At 36.9% G+C, this 20359-nt stretch overlaps 1 protein-coding gene across 1 annotated transcript in view; it reads left to right on the forward strand.

Annotated features, from left to right (window-relative positions):
- The window catches only part of LOC128996175 (zinc finger protein 608-like), a 56123-nt gene that overhangs the window by 28852 nt on the left and 6912 nt on the right, over positions 1-20359 (forward strand). Inside the window, exons 2-3 of the mRNA XM_054421312.1 lie at positions 9883-10000; positions 12716-13462. Coding sequence (XP_054277287.1) covers positions 9950-10000; positions 12716-13462 — 798 coding nt within the window. The 5' untranslated portion in view covers positions 9883-9949. The remainder of the gene's footprint in view (positions 1-9882; positions 10001-12715; positions 13463-20359) is intronic.

Consider the following 20359-nt stretch of genomic DNA (forward strand, 5'->3'; position numbering starts at 1 on the left):
GTCACGTGACAAAGTGGGCTTCCTTGCACCTGCACACTTTTTACTTTGTCGCACAGTTTTTACTTTGTCGCACGCCAGTATTCCAACCAAACACAGCGTGTTTTTATCATGCACGTAATCCGAGTACGCTTGAAAATAGGTTGGCAACACTGTTAAAGATATTACCACACGATCAGCTGGTGCAGCGTTTCCAATTTCGTTCAGAAACGTATTGTACAGTGTTTGAAAGACTAATTATTAATATAGTCCTACTTTATAACTGTACTACTTTTCCATGTGCTACTCATTTTAAGACGACATGCTTGTATTAGCTAGGAAGGGCTGAATTAATTTATGCTAGTATTATTTACGAAGAATACTCAGTTACGTTTAAGTAAAAAGGGTTATATGTAGAGCACTTGTAGGTTCCTAGTTTCAACATGGTTTCAACATTCAATAATAAAAGCGGCTGTACTACTCACAGCTCACTCTAGCAAGCACATTCCACGTTTTACGACGTTTCACTTCCAGCGTTCTGCAGATTTCACAGTTCTTATCACTCGGTAACGGTCGACTTCACTCAGTCACTGATAATGAAACGCCCCAGTTAGATAACGGTTATCACCACGTTTATGGTTATGGTTGTGGTTGGTGAAACGCCAGTAAACGCGGACCTTGACGCTACCACAACCACATCAACCACATCTGACGGTTGATTGGACTTCCAACGTGACGTTGATTGGGGAAATTTTGATTTCATGAGGAAAATCTGACACTCATTAGCAGCCGAAATATCGTCAGTTTTGTAGGGTTTTTACTAGGTTTTATCTGTGGTCATACCAGGACGGAAAACTCGTTATTTCAAACAAATTTGAATGTAGGATCTACTATAGACCTAAAACTTGTCAATTTGTACATCCTCACTCGTCGAACTTGTGTTAAATTTCGGTGGATATTCACCACTATTCACTTATATCTGTGTGAAATTTGTCATTGCTCTTTTTCTTGCTATACAACGCAGGTGCGTACAATACCTACGCAAATAGGAAATAATTACACCTCGTAGGGAGCTGATAACAGCCTCCTTTATGACCCTTATGTATTCATTGATAGGGGTCTACTCGTTGATTCAATTTGGTATGTGCTACTATGGGGCGGTTTGGGAGCTCGGTATTAGCGCTAGTCCGCGACTAAATCCGGATATTTCCGGTATTTTAGGCTGCCGCCTCGAAAACGGGTTTGTGAGCTCGGGATCAGTAAGGCGCGCGCCTAACTTGTGCAGGGATAATCTCGCGCCTAAGGCCGGGGCCACACGATGCGGATCATCCGCGCGGACGGACCACGCGGATGATCCGCGCGGACGGACCACGCGGATGATCCGCGTGGTCCGACAACACATTGATTCAAATGAGAGTGGCCACACGGGGCGATCCTAAGCCGCCTGGGCGGATTGTCCGCGCCATGTCGCGGATTGTCCGCGCGATCATAAGCCGCGTTGGAGGGGATGACACACGTAGTCTTATGAGAGTGGCCACACGATGCGGATTGTCCGCGCGGTTGGAGCTCATTTTCAAGCATTTGTAGTTGTTTTTTTTTAGTTTGTGCTTGTGCGTTTCAGTTTATAGGTGTAAAATGTTTGATACAGACAAATCAATAGAACTTGTTAAAGACAATGTGGGATTTCTCATGTTGTACATTTCTCATGAGTATATCTTCCTTAGTTATATGCGGTCAAAGCAATTGAAGTAGCTCGTCAAACGATGCTATCTACATGCCATAGTAACAAAAAAAAAAAAAAAAAACTCCGAACTATGGTTTCGCATGTGCTCGTAAAAGGTTTGGAACACAAATGGTTTATCGGTTATGAAATGATGGACCCAATGATTTCGGTTTGCCTTAGGCTCTAGCTCACCACATTCTTCTAATGCACAAACTAACATACGTGTTTCTTCCATGACTACAACGAGAACGAGTGAATTAAACCATGTTAGAATCTCAGTACGTAGGCTGGGAAACCTCAACCGGAAGCGGTTCATCCGCTCCGTGTGGCCGGGACATCGTCGCGCGGCTTATGATCGTACGATCATAAGCCGCGCGGACAATCCGCCACGTGTGGCCCCGGCCTAAATATTGTTGGTTTGGGAGTCAAGTAGACCTAGGCGCCAGCCTAAGAGATAGTCTCGGTGGGTTTGGGAGACCACTTTCGGGACTAAGAGATATGTTTTCGTCATAAAAATCAGTGAGTTTAGTCCCCAACTTTAGTCCTGCCAGGGGGCAGGTCTAAGTCGACATCATGCCGGTATTAGCTCATTAGCAAGTTAATTGTTTACATATTAACTAAAAGAATGTTATATTGGAATTCGTTATTAAATTCCGAACATTTTCATTACTCTCAAAGTAAATTTGATAAAACTTTTTTTTAGTTTTCTGTTGTTCAAAATAAAACGAAAATCTTGCAGAAAGCTAAATTTAACGAAAGATTATTTGGTTTTTGTTTTTACTAACTGCAATACAAATATGGACCCTAAATAGAATTTCTTTCAACTGAGAGTTTGGCTATAAGCACCCGTACCTTAATTATAAATATTTTATTAGTAAGGAAATAATTAGCAACCACATGCATACCCCCCACTCACCCCCTACGAAAGAGTGAAGAGATAGTAAACAAAACATAAAAAACTGCAAATAGCTCACAGTCATAATCGTTATCTTTTAATTGCGTTGTGATAGAGCTCAGTCCAGTGTCATTGACCAAGTGCTAGTTACAATCAAAATGGAGTACAGTACCTAGATTATTTGGAGTATGAGAAAATATATACAGTATATCAATAACCCGCCACAGAAAACCTGCAGACTAAGCGAATTTCCAAATAACCTAATAGAGCTTTCAATTAAATTTATTTAAATAACTTTAGGTTTAACAAGCACCTAAACAAGCACCATACGGTGTAGGTATGCTGCTACAGGGAGGGTAATAAAGTGTGTTTTTTTTAACAAAATATTAACAGGATTATAAAAAATAAATAAATTTGCCAAGTTTTATAAAAATATATCAATAAACGACCACACTAGAACAGTTAACTTATTCTCCATAAGAATCACATGGGAATTTAAAATTTATAATTTTACCAATAGTCTCTGTAGCCAATAGCCGTACAAAACATTTTAAGATATTAATTTGTTTTTTATACTCTTTAAAACACACTTTACTCTTTACTCTTTAAATTACTCTTTAAAATATTTTAAAGACAAATATTTATGTTATAGGGGTTAAAATTGAGAAACAACTATTTTTATCCTATACAACTCCGGGTTCCCATGGTCTGATCATGCTGGTTCGCGAACTCGTTAAGGAGAATCGAGCCTAACACTTTTATGCCAAATTTGATCAAAATCAGACAAAAATTACTCAAGTTTTATGGACGTATATATAATACATTTATATATATGCTATACATATGTAAAATTTTGAACGAACAGTGTTTTTGGCCTCTAGGGACATCAAAATGGAAAATTTTATCGGTCCCAGAACCAAGTGCTACCTACGGTAATAGATACTTCTCTAGGAAAATTAGATAAAAGAGTGTCTCATGTAAAAAAAAATTTTAAATTGACCACAATCTTTTCTAAGTACTGTATTAAAAGATTTTTTTACATTTACCTTGGCTTCACACAACCTCCGCAATTACTTTTTATTATTTTTTGTCAATACCCCTATATTATACTGGGAAATTAATGTTTCATTTTGAAGCTTTTTATTGCATGAAACCGAGTTTCCGATGTTAATCCTATGTTGCTCTGTACATATTTATAATTTGTAGTAATTAAAATACAACTAGTAGTACTTAAGGACAACCGATTAAATAATTATAAATCGTAAAGTCAAAATAAAGGTAGATCTTAAAAGAATAATTAATTAAAGAATATAAACAATTACGGTTCTTCAGTCATTGGGATGTAAAACAACGATCTTACAAAACTACATTTTTGCAATGGTACAATGCAGAAACATACATCATAGTCTACTAATTAGCCACCATTCATATACCAAGATAAAATTGTATCCATCTTCAATAAGTGTTCATCTTTTGTTGTTGTCAACGGTAATGGGTTCTGTAATGGCCGTTGCCAACGTCAAAACCTGAATTCCCCGCGATTCCCTGTCCATCTAGCTGCGCTGCAACTTAGGCGCGACTATACTTGATCTACGACCATTTCAACTTAGGCGCGAGCTCCCAAGCCTGGTTTCTGGTCCGGGGACTAAAGTTAGGCGCGTCCAACACTAGGCGCGTACTAGCTGGGCTCGAGCTCCCAAACCGCCCCTATATGTTGTGTAAAAGATTTGACATGAGAAAGAAACATGTGTTTAGTGTTTCCATGATCTCTAGGAACAAAGTAACGGGGCGCGCACTGTAACAGTTGTACCGGAAGTACTAGTAGTTGCTATCAGCTGATAGTCCACTTCCGGTCTTCTCTCTTTATCCGGTTACAACATCGCGATCGCAGAGTTCATTTGGTGATTTTCTCTCTTTCTGTAGAAACAACGTGGCATTTTCTTGTGGTATTTTGTCGTAGACTGGAAGATTTCAAAGATAGAACCAGAACTGCCAGGCCAACTTAATTTATTATATATATGTTGAGCAATACAGATTTTTTATATTTCAATTTCTCCTTACAGTACTACTTTATCAAACATTTGGCATGGCATCATTGATTAAAATTAGAAAAAAAAATAAAAAACGACCGTGAGCGTTCATTCGACGTTGGTTGTAGAATATTGTATAGTTGAACTGTACTATAGTTTATTAATCGTTGAGGTGGGTACGCCACCACAGACTATAGACGTGATGTTTACTCCATAGTCTGTGACGCCGACGCTACTATAGTTGTATAATTTGAAAATAGAATAGTGGAAGTGTGTTCCTCTCCTCGTCCGCCTATTGCAAAATCAAAAGCCTGTTTCGATCTATTGCAACATTTACCTATGAGACAGATAGGAGAACCAACAATTTACCCAAGCATTTATTCATTTAATTCGTTGTGGTCTAAAACAACAGAAGGTCTGCTGTGGGTATGAGCGTATGAGGTATGAGGGATCTGTAATTGCAGGGTAATTACTGTCATTACTACCACTACGGCGTCGGTAGGCAGCTAGCTATCATGTGGTTACAGTGCTGCACGCACACACACACTCGTGCGAGGCGATGAGGCGATACAATTTGTGTTTATATACCATCGATATATTGTTTTGTATTCATTGATATATTCAATCTGGACTTTTGTCCATTGTGAACATCGTTACACATACGTGTATAGAAACAACAATCAATCGAACCACTAAAGTTGAAACTTGGACGATTGATAAGTAGATATCTTATTTCCAAAAGAAAGTAAAACTTCCACGGTCGTTAAAGCCTCCCAATGAGAAAATAAACTTCTTGGTTAATTGTAAAGGTTAGGACTGCTGTGATGTGGTGTGACCAAAGAACACAGAAAATAATGGACGTGACTGCTGTTGCTGTTACTTTGTGGTGTTTTGTGTGTGTTAAAAAGAAAAAAAATATACAGGTCTGCCAAAACAAGAATTCTTCATAGAAACAAGACAATAGCTTTGCAATGGTTATGAAAATGCTCTCCTACTTCACGCCCTGCGCGATTCTTTTGTTCTTATTCTGCTCTCCGCTCCCGTTTTATTGTTGAGTTTCCGGTAAATCGAACACTTGTTTCCGCCTGACAACGTTGTTCCACTGTTCCAGTGTTCCAGGTTCCAGTGTTCAGTAATCAGTTTCCATTCCCTCTTCCCTCATTCCTGCTCCTGAATCCTGGCCGTAGCTGCTGTAGCTTGGAACAAAACACGACTCACGACTCCCTTTGACTTTGACGCTTTCTGCATCTGCATACAATACTGCTTACTGCCATTCAGCCATTGATGATTGTGGAATTGTTTGTTCTTCTACCGCAGTTGGACAAGGCGACGTGTGTTAAGGTAAACCATCGATTATATCCACAACCACAAGGAAGTTTACTTATTCTGGTGTAAGCTAGGCTCAACTCAAGGCTGTGTAGTCAAAACTTAACCTCAATAATTATACCAGTCATCTCAAATTTGTGGTAGTTTTTGTTATTTTTGCTCTTTGTTGTTATAGTCTTGTCTGTCATTTTATCTCACAATTAAACATTGCGTAGGCCTTTAAAGAACTAGGCCAGGCCTAATGATCTTACACAGTCCATCTTAAAGTAAGGCCTAGTTCAAAGTTGAAGAAAGTGAAGTTTAGGTTTTAACCACTAAAATTTAAACAGAAAACTGATCCGACACAAATGTTTATCTTGGGCAGACTTCTATATCTGTTGGCACTAATATCGAATGAGTACTTTTTATCGATATTTGGTACTCATTCGATAGTTTGGTTAGTTAGGTTAGGTTATATATCGATTAATCGATATATCGATAAAAAGTACTCATTCGATATAAAAAGTACTCATTCGATATTAGTGCCAACAGATATGGAAGTGTCCCCTTTATCTTTAAGAAAGTATGTTTTAACGAGTTTCCCATGTAGCCTATAGGGAATAGGCTATTACCGTAGTATGTACTCATGGTAGCCTAAGACCTGGACCCGGAACCGATTTACTTTTTCGTTTTAAGGTCCCTAGAGGCACAGAAAACATATTACAACCCAGAATGCCAACCGCGTGGTAAAAAGCATTAAAGTGTTTTGAGAGAGCTTTGCCTGTCAATCGTAGGCAGCGCCACCAGCGTTGCCATGCACTCAGCATAGCAACGCTGGTGGCGCTGCCTACGATTGACAGGCAAAGCTCTCTCAAAACACTTAATGCTTTTTACCATGCGGTTGGCATTCTGGGTTATAAGTTAGTAGTATGTTTTCTGTGCTAGAGGTCAAAAACACCGTTCAAATGACGGGTAACTTAAGTTATGTGTTCGTTAGCACAATAACTCGAGCAGTGACTTAATGACCCGATTTTGATGAAATTTGGTAAAAACCTAAATTTATTCAAACGAGTTCACGAACCAGCATGATCGGACTATGGGAACGGAGGTTTATGGTGGGTTTTATGTGGTAAAAATAGGTTTTCCCTTTCTGACCCTAAAAAACACAAAATTTCACAATTTCATCCCATACCATTTTGTAGAGCTTAAAAAAATAATTTAGTAGGCCTATATTGAAGCGTTATTGTGCGCCTAATGGTTACGGAGAAAATTCCAAAACATAGTAAATTTAAAATTCCCATGTTATTCTTATGGAGAATAAGTCAACTGTTATAGTTTGCTTGTTTTTATGAACATATTTTGATTGAATTTGGAAAATACATTAATTTCTTACCAAACTATTAACATTTTACAACAACAAAAAAACACACTTTTTTACCCTCCCTGTTGCAACAAACCTAAGTAGCCTACTCGTTGAACTAGGCATTATTAGTAGGCCTAATTAAGTTATATTTAAATAGGGAATAAATGTGATATTTTTAATGAGGCATTTTAGTGTAAATAATCATGCTAATGGAAATTTGCTTAGTCTGCAGGTTTGCTGCGGCGGGGGTATTTTAACATACATTGATTAACAATATTTGGGCCAACCTAAATCTGACGATGTCAGGGAAATGTGAAAATCAACAAAGTTATAGACCTTAGAGGTTTTCTAGTATTCTAAGCTGTTGTTCAGGAAGATTTTCTATCAATGTTTGATGTTTTTACATCATGGTAGGTAGGGGCTACAAATTTTTTTTTACAAGGATGTTTTCACTTTTTCTTTGATAAGTTATTTCTTTTCTAAGTCACACTATGGAGCACTTTAACAGCTGTTTGAGAACAATCAACAATGAAGCCCATCATTCTGATAAGATAAACAGCCTCTTCAAGCTATCATGCTATCATTTAGGCTACTTGTTTGTTCACCAAACTATTCCAATACCTTTTTGTGGACTCAAATATTTAACAATCGTCATCAGTTTATAAATATTCTGGAAAGATTTAGTTTGTTATGCCCAAATTTAAGTTAAGTTAGTGGTTTGGAAAGTGTCGCTGTACAAATTTCGTAGAGATTTTTGTAGGCTATTTGTTAAAGTTCATATTGTATCTCTATTTGGCTATAAGTCATTGGAATATCAGATTGATAGGGTTAAACTATTAATACTAATTAATTATAATAATTCATTAATATCATTATTATTAATAATTAATTATATTAATTAAAATATTATTTAATACTAATTAAGATGGGGATGCCACCTATGTGTATCATAACCCAAATAATATGAATGTAAAATGTTGTGAGATTATCTGTATAGCTTTGTTACTAACTAAAATCAGCTGTTTCATTAGCCAGGACAATTTTATTATGCATCCAATGATCTTGTTGGGTCAAGTTTCGAACCATCAGAAAGCTAACTTACTGACCTCTCAGGATTGAACCGGCAGCCTTTTGATTGTTAGGCGAACACTATTATCATTCAGCCCAATGAAATGTAAATCATTTGCAGGCTTGTGTTAAGCTGGTTGCGTTGTCAGTTTGAAAACACTTCCCTTTATTAGGCCCATCTCTCAACTAGTTTACATATAAATAAGTTAGGCTGACAATCGATCAACCGATGTCAATCAAAAACTCTAAAATGCAATCTAAGTAAAGCTCCATTACAACAAGTGCTATCACATATCGAGGCTTATGTCGCGTGTAATTTTTCATGCTGTTTCCATTCCAGGCACAAGTCCCGCGACTATGACTGGTAGACAAGGCCATTTGCTCTCAGGAAAAAAACAAGAAATCTATCTAGATGGTGGATTTAAGAAGTTTTTTGTTGTTGCTAAAATACCATCAGAAGGCGCATTTAACTCATTGATGAGAGATTTGCGCAGCTACAAAGTGGCTTCCAAAATTACCTCCATTTTACTTTACATGATTTTTAATTTGAGTTGGATCCGATTGTATAGGAAATCGAGAAAAATAGCTATTGTCAAAAACCTATTCCTTCTGGGGAAATGTTAGCTTATACTCCACAATTTCTAGAAATGGGTGGCAGATACCACAGCTCACAGATGTACCTTCATAGGATTTCAAAATCAGCGATCAAGATTCATAGCTGTAACTTGCCAAGAACATCTAGTAGTTGAAAGATCATTGACAAAGTTTGATAGTTCTATTTAGCCCATTTCCTTCGTTTTCCTCACTATGACAAGACTTTTTGCCTATGTTTATAATAAACTATATTGTCCTTTTGCTTTTGCTTGGTTAATAGTTGGCGCAATGAGTACCGGTACAGTAATTTGACATCATCACACTCTGGCGACAACATTTTGTGTAGCCTACCGGTACGCTTTTTTGTGTACATCAAGCACTTGGTTACCCAGACTAGACGTTGGCTCAACTAGTTGAATTCAACTACAGTACAATAATTTTCATTCTAAATCTGAGCAGCTGTGTCGTCATCACGGGGATAAAGATGTCTTCTAGTCTCTATAGTCAAATAGTAGTTTTAACTATTGATAGAACCATACATGCCATCCCCGTGACCCATGTTAAAATTGTGCCAGTTTTCAATTATTCAAAGTGGACATAAAAAAACACAACATAAACTTAGTGAAGTGAGCCATCAACAGATAGTGCCGATGTAAATTACCAATTTCTGTTTGATTTGCTGACTTTTTAACCAAGATCCTTTATTTCACATGAACTATCTCAGTAAAAGTAAAGGTAGGATATATAGTTTTATACACTTATCACAATCTGTGACTGGCTAATTTGACTGGTCTTTTTAAGAATAATAAATTGGCTACAGCTGGTCCATGTAGATGGGATGTCTAAGTCTCTATAGTGGCAGGTAGTACCTACTGTCAAGTTAGACCTGGTAACAACATTGATGGACATGTGTTTCGTTATGTTGCAGGAGATAAGATGGTCGTGGGGGGTGGGCCGGGGTCTGCGCGGCCCGCAGCTACCACCTCTGCTCCCTCATGGCTGGACCAATGAGAGATACCTCGCTGGACACCAGCCACCGGACCAAGGTTAGCCATCGTTAAACTAACTTAACACAAAACATTACCATAGTCCTTCACAAAATGTATGATGGGTTATCCTCTGGATCAAGATTATGCAAAATATAAAAGCTTTTAATTTACCTGTTGTGTCAATTGATTCTTGTGTTATAAAATACAGCTGTTTGGCTGTTTCGTGCTGCTAAGCGAGCACATCATCCGGTAGGAAAAACGTTAAACTACAGTTTTCACATCGGTGAATGAGGTCGTCAGTACATTTACGACACATAACATGAAACACATATGAAACAACTTAAGTATTTAGAGTGAAAAACTTGGCCAAGTACTCCGAACACGAGGTGTGTAACCGGTAGATGATGAGTTTTCTAATCAGTAAATGAGGTCGTCAGCACATTTAGGACATATAACACAAAACACATAAGAAACAACATTTAAGTATTTACAATGAAAAACTTGGCCAAGTAGTCCGAACACAAGGTGCGTAACCTTTGATGATGAGTTTTCAAATTGGTGAATGAGGTCGTCCTAAATGTGCTGACGACCTCATTCGCTGATAAGAAAACTAGTTTAACGTTCTTCCAACCTGATGATGTGCTCGCTTAGCAGCACGAAACAGCTGTAGTTATTTTATAACACAAGGATCATTGACGCAACAGGTAAATTAAACCTTTTATATTTCACAGAATTTAGGCGGTTTAAGGGGAAGGTTCCCTGTGTTCCTCCACCAATTTTTTGTTTGATGTATATATCAGCTGATCAGCTGTCAGTTGTTGTTCATAGTTAAAAAGGTAAAGTGGAGGGGATGGAATCGCTTCCGCCTAAATTTTGTGAACGGAGTATATAGACAATATACCTATGCTCGCATATTCCCACCAAACCTAATCTGCCTCAACGTTAACCTACATGAAACATCTACTTAAGATTGAATACATAACTAAAATATAAACTCGCCTGGCCTATCCTTAAACATAAATACCACAACTTTTCTAGCCTAACCAACAACACTTATGGCCTACTACATAATCCTAATATGACCCAAACTATTCAAAAGTGTCGCCTACTACATAATCCTAATATGACCCAAACTATTCAAAAGTATCGCCTTCACTTATCTAAATTTCTTAAATTTTTCAAAACCTATCCATCAGAGAAAAAATTGAAAAATCAAATACTTTTGACTTTCTGGGGGAGACCTTCCTCTGTCAAAATTTGTGTGTTTCGGCCAGATGGAACAACGTAAATATTAGTTTCTAAGTTGTCATTCTTGCAGTTTTGATCTTATTAGTCTAGATAAGAGGATTTCTGTCTTTGCAAATCCATGTTATGTTTGTATGTGTGACATATCATAGAAGGCTATACACTTATTACTTGGGTATGTTACGTGTTTATACTTTTGTAAAATAATTTTAAAATAAATCACTAATACCGGTACTTTTTTTCCATTAAATATATTTTTTGTTTTAGCTGCTTAATGGTAAGTAAACTTTGTGGCACAAGCATGTGAGGCAAAGTGAGGAAATACTACAATTATACTGAGTTATATTCAGTAAAAAAATTAAACCACAACTATTGAATTTTAATTTTATGTGAGTTAATGAGCTGAATAAATCATTGCATTTGATAGGTCAAAATAAGTTTTTAATTTTATCAGTTTAAACAATTTCCATTATGTAGAACAGTCACTGAGGGTTGCCAGCTGGCCAGTCGACAAGAATTACACAAAAACTACATAAGCTGTCAACTGCTGTTGACTTTTGGGTTGAACAAACTTGTTGTCTTTACTTGTTCTTAATGTTAGTGAACAGCAGGCTTTGTATTAAATGTAGAAAAATTGTTTAAATTGATAAAAACTTAGTTGTACGAGGATTAGCTGTAAATTAAGGTCTCCGTGACAATTAATCTCGTTGTAGTAGCCAATAAGGATAGAAGAACAAATCTACGCCAAGGTCGCTAAGTATGAATCCTCGTTCTATGATTCGAATTCTGTGGTTTAAGGCACCAATCCCTTATAACGTGAATTGGTATATGTGTACATGGGCCAGTAATCTTTAAGTGTTAGAGGAAGTTCAGAGCTTGTGTTGGTGTAGGTTTTTATCGTATTTGTTTGAGGTAGGGACCAAAGTCAAAGTCTTAAAGACGATTTGTATGAGGATCACGGTGCCACTGACCAAGAGATTACTGATCCCAAACAAGACGTCTCTAATGCTTACTATTCCTTTGTCTAAAACACATCGATAAGCAAGCAAAGTTTCCTCAGCTTTAATCACAACTCGATGCAACATGATTAACTTTCGCTACTGACCTTATTATGCAAACTTGTATGGTCTTTTCTACAAACACCCCAAGTCATTTATGCAAATTTGATTACATCCAAACACTTTTGTATAGGCCTAGATACATCCTAAACAGGTGATTTCATTTCCCTTCCTTGCCGAATTCTAATCACAGAATATGATTTAAACTTGTGATGATTTATTTGTAAGTGTTGGGTGGGAACAGGGTAGAATATAGTAGGCCTAGTGAATGAAACAACACAGTACTGGTGTCATATTCAAAGTAGCTTGCTTGGTCATGACGGGAAATCATTGGAGGCTCTAATTTATTCTGGAAAATTCTAGTTACAGAAAATAATTACTGCAGGTCAGTTTTGCTAGATTTTTGTAAGATACACATGTTAAGGTCTGTACTCAATGCTGTGTATTTTACCGCAGCTCTGTCCCGCAGGTGGCAGACCCGCGGGCGGGGACGGCGGCCAAGGCAGAGACCAACTTCGAGTACGATGACAATGAATGGGATATCGGCATCGGAGACCTCATCATAGACTTGGATGCCGACATAGAGAAGACGGACGAGAAGAGCAACAGCGGAGCAGCAGGAGCCATGGCGTCGTCGGCCCCTGCACCAAACAAGGGCAAGTTATCAATAGAGCACTCGGCCACAGTGGACAAAGGGCTCAAGATGAAAATAAAGAGGACCAAGCCGGGCACCAAGAGTTCCGAGGTGAAGCACGAAATAGTGAAAAGTGGCGAACAACAGAACGGAAACAGTGTAAGTGTCGGTGAGAAACATGGTAACGGAAGTGTGAACAGTGCGGGTGTGAACGCGGGAGTAAAGCGGGGCTCTAGCGGCCACCGCAGGGACAAAGCGAGGGAGAAACACGAGGTGAACGGTGTAGTGAGACCGAACGTGCAGAGAGTGGTGTTCCCAGTGACAGTGTCAGGGCCCGGACCCCCGCCTAGTGACCCACCTCCTGTACCTTCCCCTGCCCCTGCGACACCACCTACACCTCAGGCTCCGCCTGCACTACCCCCGCCACCTACATTGGAGGAGCCTAAGGTGCCCCAGTCAGCTGCACCACCACCACCTCCTGCACCTCCACCTGCACCTGCCCCAGCACCGGCACCGGCATCTCCACCGGCGGTTCCTGCCAAGAAGCCCAAGCCCAGTCCTGCACCCTCGGATATCAGCAAGGTAAGGCAAAAATAAGCTTTGTAATAATTATTATATGATAAAATCCATTTGATCTGAACCCTGTTAAATGTAGGGACTGTCTGCCGCGGCGTGGGTATAGTTTAGCCTGGCTTGGCCTATGGAATGTAGATGATGGTGATAGTCATCTGTCATACAGTAATTTAGATGAGGTTCAGAAAACAGTTGTCAATTAATAATTATAAAAAAAATCTATTATTTGCTTGATTGTCAATTATTGACAGTAGACGAATTAAAAATAATATAATATAGGACTGTTGAAGGTCTAAATATCTTTGGATTGTTGTAGCATATTAATTAACACCATTGACTCACTGAATGTTTCCCCTTTTTTTATTTAACCAGGAATTTACTGTACTGTATATAAATTTATGTTCTTAAATTATCGGGTACCCTTTTGGAGGTCTACTTGTAAAATCATATTTTAAAATTACTTTGTTGTAAACATTAAAAACACATCAAGAATGCCAAGGAAATTCTATAAACAGTAACAAGCTCACAAGTCTGCTCACTGTGTCCCCCTTTGAAGCCCCTGATTGCAGATTACATTGTATGTTGGAGACCAGTTTGTGATGTAACATGACCTTGAACTTGGCTGCCCACTGTGTGTGGTAAATAATTACTAGGACTGGTTATCTACGAACCACCCATCTCTGGGCACGCAACTCAACTGTCAATGTTGTATGAGATTGTTTAGTGTTGTGTGCATTTAGACTTACAGAAGCAGACAACAACTGATCTTGGTCGAGTCCAAATTACACAGATCAATCCACTTTATTCTACTCTTACCTTGCTCATATTCTTAAAATACAGACATCAGACTATGCTGTCTCTAAGAGTTTATGTAAATTGAGTAACCGGTTGTCTTGTTGTAAAGCTATATTAATAAATGACTGGATGCCAGAGGGTACCTATCTCAAAGTGGATCTGAGCAGTTTTGATATAAGTACAACGGGCTGACGGTTTGTACAGTTTCGATATAAAGAATCAAGATTTATTCCCAAGTACTGTAGTAACAGTTTTTTAGGATCTAGTCAACATATTTACCTGTGGAGCAGTTGTCCAATTGAAATAAATAATGTAGGTACTAATGAGGTCTGGCTTATAAAAAAATACATTTTAAATTAAATAGGCTTAAAACTAAGAGTTATTACAATTTAAAAAGCTAATAAAATGCAATAGGCTAGTTATAAAAGTAAGGAAGTACGTTTATAATAAATGAAAAGGAGAAAATATGTTTAGTAACTTAACTTTATTGTTTCATTTAGACTAAGAATGAACTGTTTTAATAAACGGTGGGATAGTATATGGTTTAATAATGAACTGTTTAATAAAACAAGCGTCAAGTTTATAAAGACAACAAAGCCTGGCGGTTTGAACAGTTTTGAAATATAGACAACAGTAAGCTGTCAGTTTCACTGCTTGAGTAATATCTTGCTGATCTCATCCTGTAGCTACAGCTGGCATTAGGCCACTTGGCTAGGCTCATTTTCTGTAGACAACTTGTCATGGCCCCCACCCCTTGTCAACTCCTTCTTGAAATAACCGTTTTTATTCATATAATCTTCTCTGCGTTGGTCTTTCAACGTTTTTAACCGCTGGGATTGTGGTCTGTTTTTAAACAAAAGTTCATAATGAGGCCAAGTTCAGATTAATTCTTTGTCTTTGTGCCGCCAAGATTTGTGCAGTAAATTTGATAATGCAAGAGGGGGTCGGGGGTTGTAAGTATTTTAATTTCATACTAGTAGGCTACATAAAAGATTGTGTTCTTATAAATTTTTGCTACTTTGCTTTTAGATGTTTGAGAATCTAGCACTTTTAAAGGTCATCCTACAGAAAAAAAGTTTCATAGTTGTTGAAAGTTAGTTTCACCTCAAAATGTTTCATATTTTGCCAGTCATTTTTTCTGCAGTACTTTGTACACAATAGATACTAGTTGATACCTAGATGACTAGTTGAGGGTTTTACAGGGTTTAAGGTTGGTGCAGCTTTTATAAACTTATTGATTCATCTTTTGAATGTGACAATTACAAAATGAAAATACCTAAAGCCTGCACATAGCCATTGTATAGTTGAATCTCACTAACTTGACTATTTGTGACCTTGAGGATGTCAGTTTTTCAGAACAAATAAATTTTAATGGGTCGTAGTAAGAAGTTCTTGAATGATTCTTAGATCTGTATAGCTGAAAAAAAATACTTAATTGCTAAGCCACTCAGTCCCGTGGCGTAGGCAGGTGCTAACAAGCTTAGTAGCAAAGCTGGATTAGTGATAAGAACATTACAGTATAGACTGTTACTGCCACCAGTTGTTGGTTATCGCATGTTTGTTAGAAGCTTAAGGTGTGTTGAAATACCTTAATTCCCAACAGAACACACAGAAATTTTACATCTTTATGAGGAGTAAGACACCCTAACAAAGAATTTTAGCCTACATACATAGTCAAGAGGGGTTTTTTTAATGAAGAATTTCATGTAGCCTATGCCTTACATACCCTCGTGGTTATTTTCTTCTCCAAACCCAACCAAGTCCAAAATTAAATAGCTGCATAGCGGAGTGGTTTTAGTTCATTGGTGAGATGATGGTTCAGTCGGTAACGACATAGACTTTTAATCCATAACAGCAATAACAGCGATTTCTCATGTTCGAACCATATGTTAACTGTCTATAAATTTCATCAATAGTTCACGCACTTGTACTGTACTGGCCTATTCGTTGGTTTGTTGTATATGTTCCACCTTTGAACAATAGTCAATGGTTCCATGCACAGGCCCGAGGCCCATGTACGTTTATACGTGGGTAAATGCAATCTCAATAGAGGTAGCCAACCAACTTTTTAAAAATTTCATCCTGAGAATAAACAAGCCAGTAGTAGTGAGTTAGTAGCTTGATGGTTAGAAACTGGACCAAGCTGTCCTTGTTCTTTGGACTTTTTAATAAATGATTGTGTGACTTAATAAACAGCTGATTTTAGTTAGTAACAAAGCTATACAGGTTAAACAGTTTGTTAAATTGCATTTGTAACAGTAAATAGTTGTTTTTTCCTTTATTATAACCCCCCCCCCTCCTGGTTTGTTGTTGTTTGTATTCCCTTGTTGTTGCTGAGTTATATCCCAAATTATTTTTGTAGTTTTATGTAGATCCAGATGAAGATATAAATTATCAATTATTGAGATGGGGACGCTACAATAGGAAACTGATAGGTAATGATAAAGTTGGTTAATTTTCTTGTCTAATTCAGTGTTAATTACACTAGGCCTGAGGTAGGGTAGGGACTATCAGCATATCTGAGAATTGGATGATTGCCAAACATCCTCAGCATACTAAACATGCTGATATTCTAATCTGGTCAATGCTAGTCCCGCTTTAGTTAGCAGTCCTGAGTTTTGTACTTATTTGTTTTTGTGTTGAAAAAGGTTTAAATGCCTGCTATTGCAGACACAACTAGTTTCAGCTCGCTCCTACATGGAGTCATGTACAGGCGGTACAAAGGACGTTTTCTTTCTTCACACGAAGATAGTTTAATTTAATACACGTGAAAGTAAACATTTAAAACGAACATATACGACCCATTTATGGTAACTTGATAGTTGATGGGTGTCTTAAACGTAAAAATATTCCAATGGATTAGCAACAGCAATAACATCTTTTTATTTCCTTTTATTGTTTGTTGTGCACTTTTGTAACATTCAATATATTTTACCTATTAATTGTTAATAATATGATTATCAATACGAGTAAAACTTAACTGACTTTTGATAGTTGGAGTTGGAGAAAACAAATTAAGATATAAAGTAGTTAAATTTTTTTTTTTGTGTGTGAGAGAGAGAGAGAGAGTAATAAGTGTAGGTGTTGTGAGGAGGAATGTTTAATTACCTGTGAGGCTTGTAGAGCAATTACTTAACTTCCTTCTACATCATGTGGGTAATTGGTCTTACAAAATCTCCAAGTAGATGGGTTACATCAAGGTCCGTTTGATATGGGATTGTAAATTCACGTGTGAAAATATTAGGCCTACCGTACCCATGCATTAAACAAATTTAAATAATATCTCTGCATTCGTGTTTTGTAGGATAAAAACTAACCACCCACAAAAGTGTTTTAGGTCCAGTCCCTACTTTTGAAAATATTGTTTAGTACTGTATTTAAAATTTTGTTCATATTCATATTTTGAATGCAATTAGTAATAACATTTACTGTATTAGTGTATATTATATACACTAAATATGGGGATCTATAAAATAGGCATTTGTAGGCCTATACTCTAATGTACTAAAAACATGCACAGCAAAAAATATTTAACATTTTCGTAAGGGTTCATCTTTAGAAGCAGTCGATTTTGAATCGGCAAATTTTGCAATCCAGGTTAATGGTTCAAATGTTTTGACAAAATTAAACTTTATGTAGGTGGCATTTAGTGGGTATTTGGTTGACATAATTGTGCCTCTCCCAATAAGTTAAGTATATTTTCTAATTCTAGATCATTGAGGTTACAGAATTGCATACAATTGGATGATTTAATTTATTTAGAAGTGAAGTATAAAAGTTCTTTATAAAACACATGGGTTGGAAGTTGTTTGTGTCTTCAATCGTCATTAAATATTTAATTTGAAAGCTGAAAAAACAAACTCTTTTTTGCTGCTATAAGTGCCATTCAGATTCATAATTAATATTATCTTATATACAAATAATTTGAAGTTATGTACATTATCTCTAGTATCTTGTTCTAAAACAAGAATAATATGACTCATTGCCCGTACATATTAAGATTTAATTTATTTGTGGTATCGATCTAGTGATAGTTTTCTTCAACCGTTTTTGAAAGCTACTGTATAAGTTGTAGGTAGCTTTAATTTATTTGTGGTATCGATCTAGTGATAGTTTTCTTCAACCGTTTTTGAAAGCTACTGTACAAGTTGTAGGTAGCTTTAATTTATTTGTGGTATCGATCTAGTGATAGTTTTCTTCAACCGTTTTTGAAAGCTACTGTATAAGTTGTAGGTAGCTTTAATTTATTTGTGGTATCGATCTAGTGATAGTTTTCTTCAACCGTTTTTGAAAGCTACTGTACAAGTTGTAGGTAGCTTTAATTTATTTGTGGTATCGATCTAGTGATAGTTTTCTTCAACTGTTTTTGAAAGCTACTGTACAAGTTGTAGGTAGCTTTAATTTATTTGTGGTAACGATCTAGTGATAGTTTTCTTCAACCGTTTTTGAAAGCTACTGTAGAAGTTGTAGGTAGCTTTTCAATCTTCCATCTAGATTTTTCCATGTGCAAATAATACTTACTGTTGAAATTACATATCAAAAATTAAATTTTAGATTTTATTTGACAGCTAGATGTTAGACTGTATCCAATTTGAGTAAAGGAGGTTGAAGACAAGCAAAGCACGTGAGGTATATAGACGTGGTTTGCGTTCAAAGTGCTTGTTTATGTTTCCGACAGCAAGGGTGGTGTTATGTGCAGGGAGAAGGGGGTGTTGGGATCAATAACTGCGGTAAAGAGAAAATGGGGGTGAGTAAAGTAGGGGGGGGGGCTTTACACCTCTGGCGACACTTCCCCCACAATTTCTCTCTCTTTCAGGCTAATTAAATGGAAATACCCGGAAATTGATGCAAATTCTCCCTGAGCTGGCTGCTTTTATAATTAATTCTTTGTATTGAATGCTGCATTTGATATTTTGTTGATTTATTGGAAAATGGGTGTGAATATTTGAAAACAAGGGTTTATTAGAGTTGTACTAGCAATCGCTTTTGAAATTAAAATTCATAAATGGAACTCCTGGAGTCCTCATTTACTAGTGAGATCCATTGATATTTATGTAAAGTAAACCGCCTATAATGTAAACTAGTGTATTTGTTGCTCAAAATCGAGCAATTGAAAAGAAGTAGAGTAGTTATTTAAAAACAAATATCTTATTTAAAAACTAATAAAAGTCATTGTTTCCGATGAGTTTAAAAGACTCAACTCATTGATTACGTACCTAACAGTTCCATATAATCAACATTTCTTGTATATATTTTATAATTTATCAAAAACTGATCTGGGATTTTTAGTGTATTAAGAAAATGTTTCCCACTTATAGCCGCATTAGGTTGTCCATGTTGGTCTTCGTCAATGTCTGCATGGTACCCCCCATTGTCGCCAGTACGTATACAAATTTCAGTCATTATCAGATTGTCCAGACTTTCTTGATTTTTTACATTGTAATATGTACGAATGTAAATTAAAATAGAAAACATTTAATTTCAACAAAATCAGTAAATGTACCCAATGCGTTTCATTGGATTAAAAAATAAATAACAGTAATTAAATTAACAGCTAATCAAAATGTAAACAATTATGTTCTTCATAAGGATAACATGGGAACTGTAAAAGCCCCTGGGACTTTTTAAAAAATGTAAGGCCAGTTTGCAAATCTATGCGACCCCCTCTTTCCAATGAGACGTCAATGGATAAAATCGGTTAAGAAATGGCGGAGGAGTTCAACCGACAAAGTTTCATGTAGCGTATTAATTATATAGATGGTGCATGTATACCTCAAATTAGTTGAAGGAGGAAAAATAAAAATTTAGAAGCCTGATGAATCGATATTGGAATAGGCTATTTAATTTTGAACTGATTATTTTTGAATGGGTGGGGTATGCCTTATTCCCTAGTGTTTGCTCACAGTGTCTAAGAAATAATGTATAGGTTTTTGTGTTCCTATGTCATTGGCCTTATGGTTTTTAAGGTAATATGGAAGGACCAACCTTGGTATTTATACTATATCTTCTGTCATAGCCATCCATTACTTGATAGCCCAATGAATGACAAATGGCATCCGGGGAATCTTTTATTTGAACATTTCACAAAAGATTATTAGTACTTTATTACCA

This window comes from Macrosteles quadrilineatus, unplaced genomic scaffold (genome assembly GCF_028750875.1).
Source record: "Macrosteles quadrilineatus isolate MER2022 unplaced genomic scaffold, UCM_ALF_1.0 Scaffold_6__1_contigs__length_79288215, whole genome shotgun sequence".
Lineage (NCBI taxonomy): Eukaryota > Metazoa > Arthropoda > Insecta > Hemiptera > Cicadellidae > Macrosteles > Macrosteles quadrilineatus.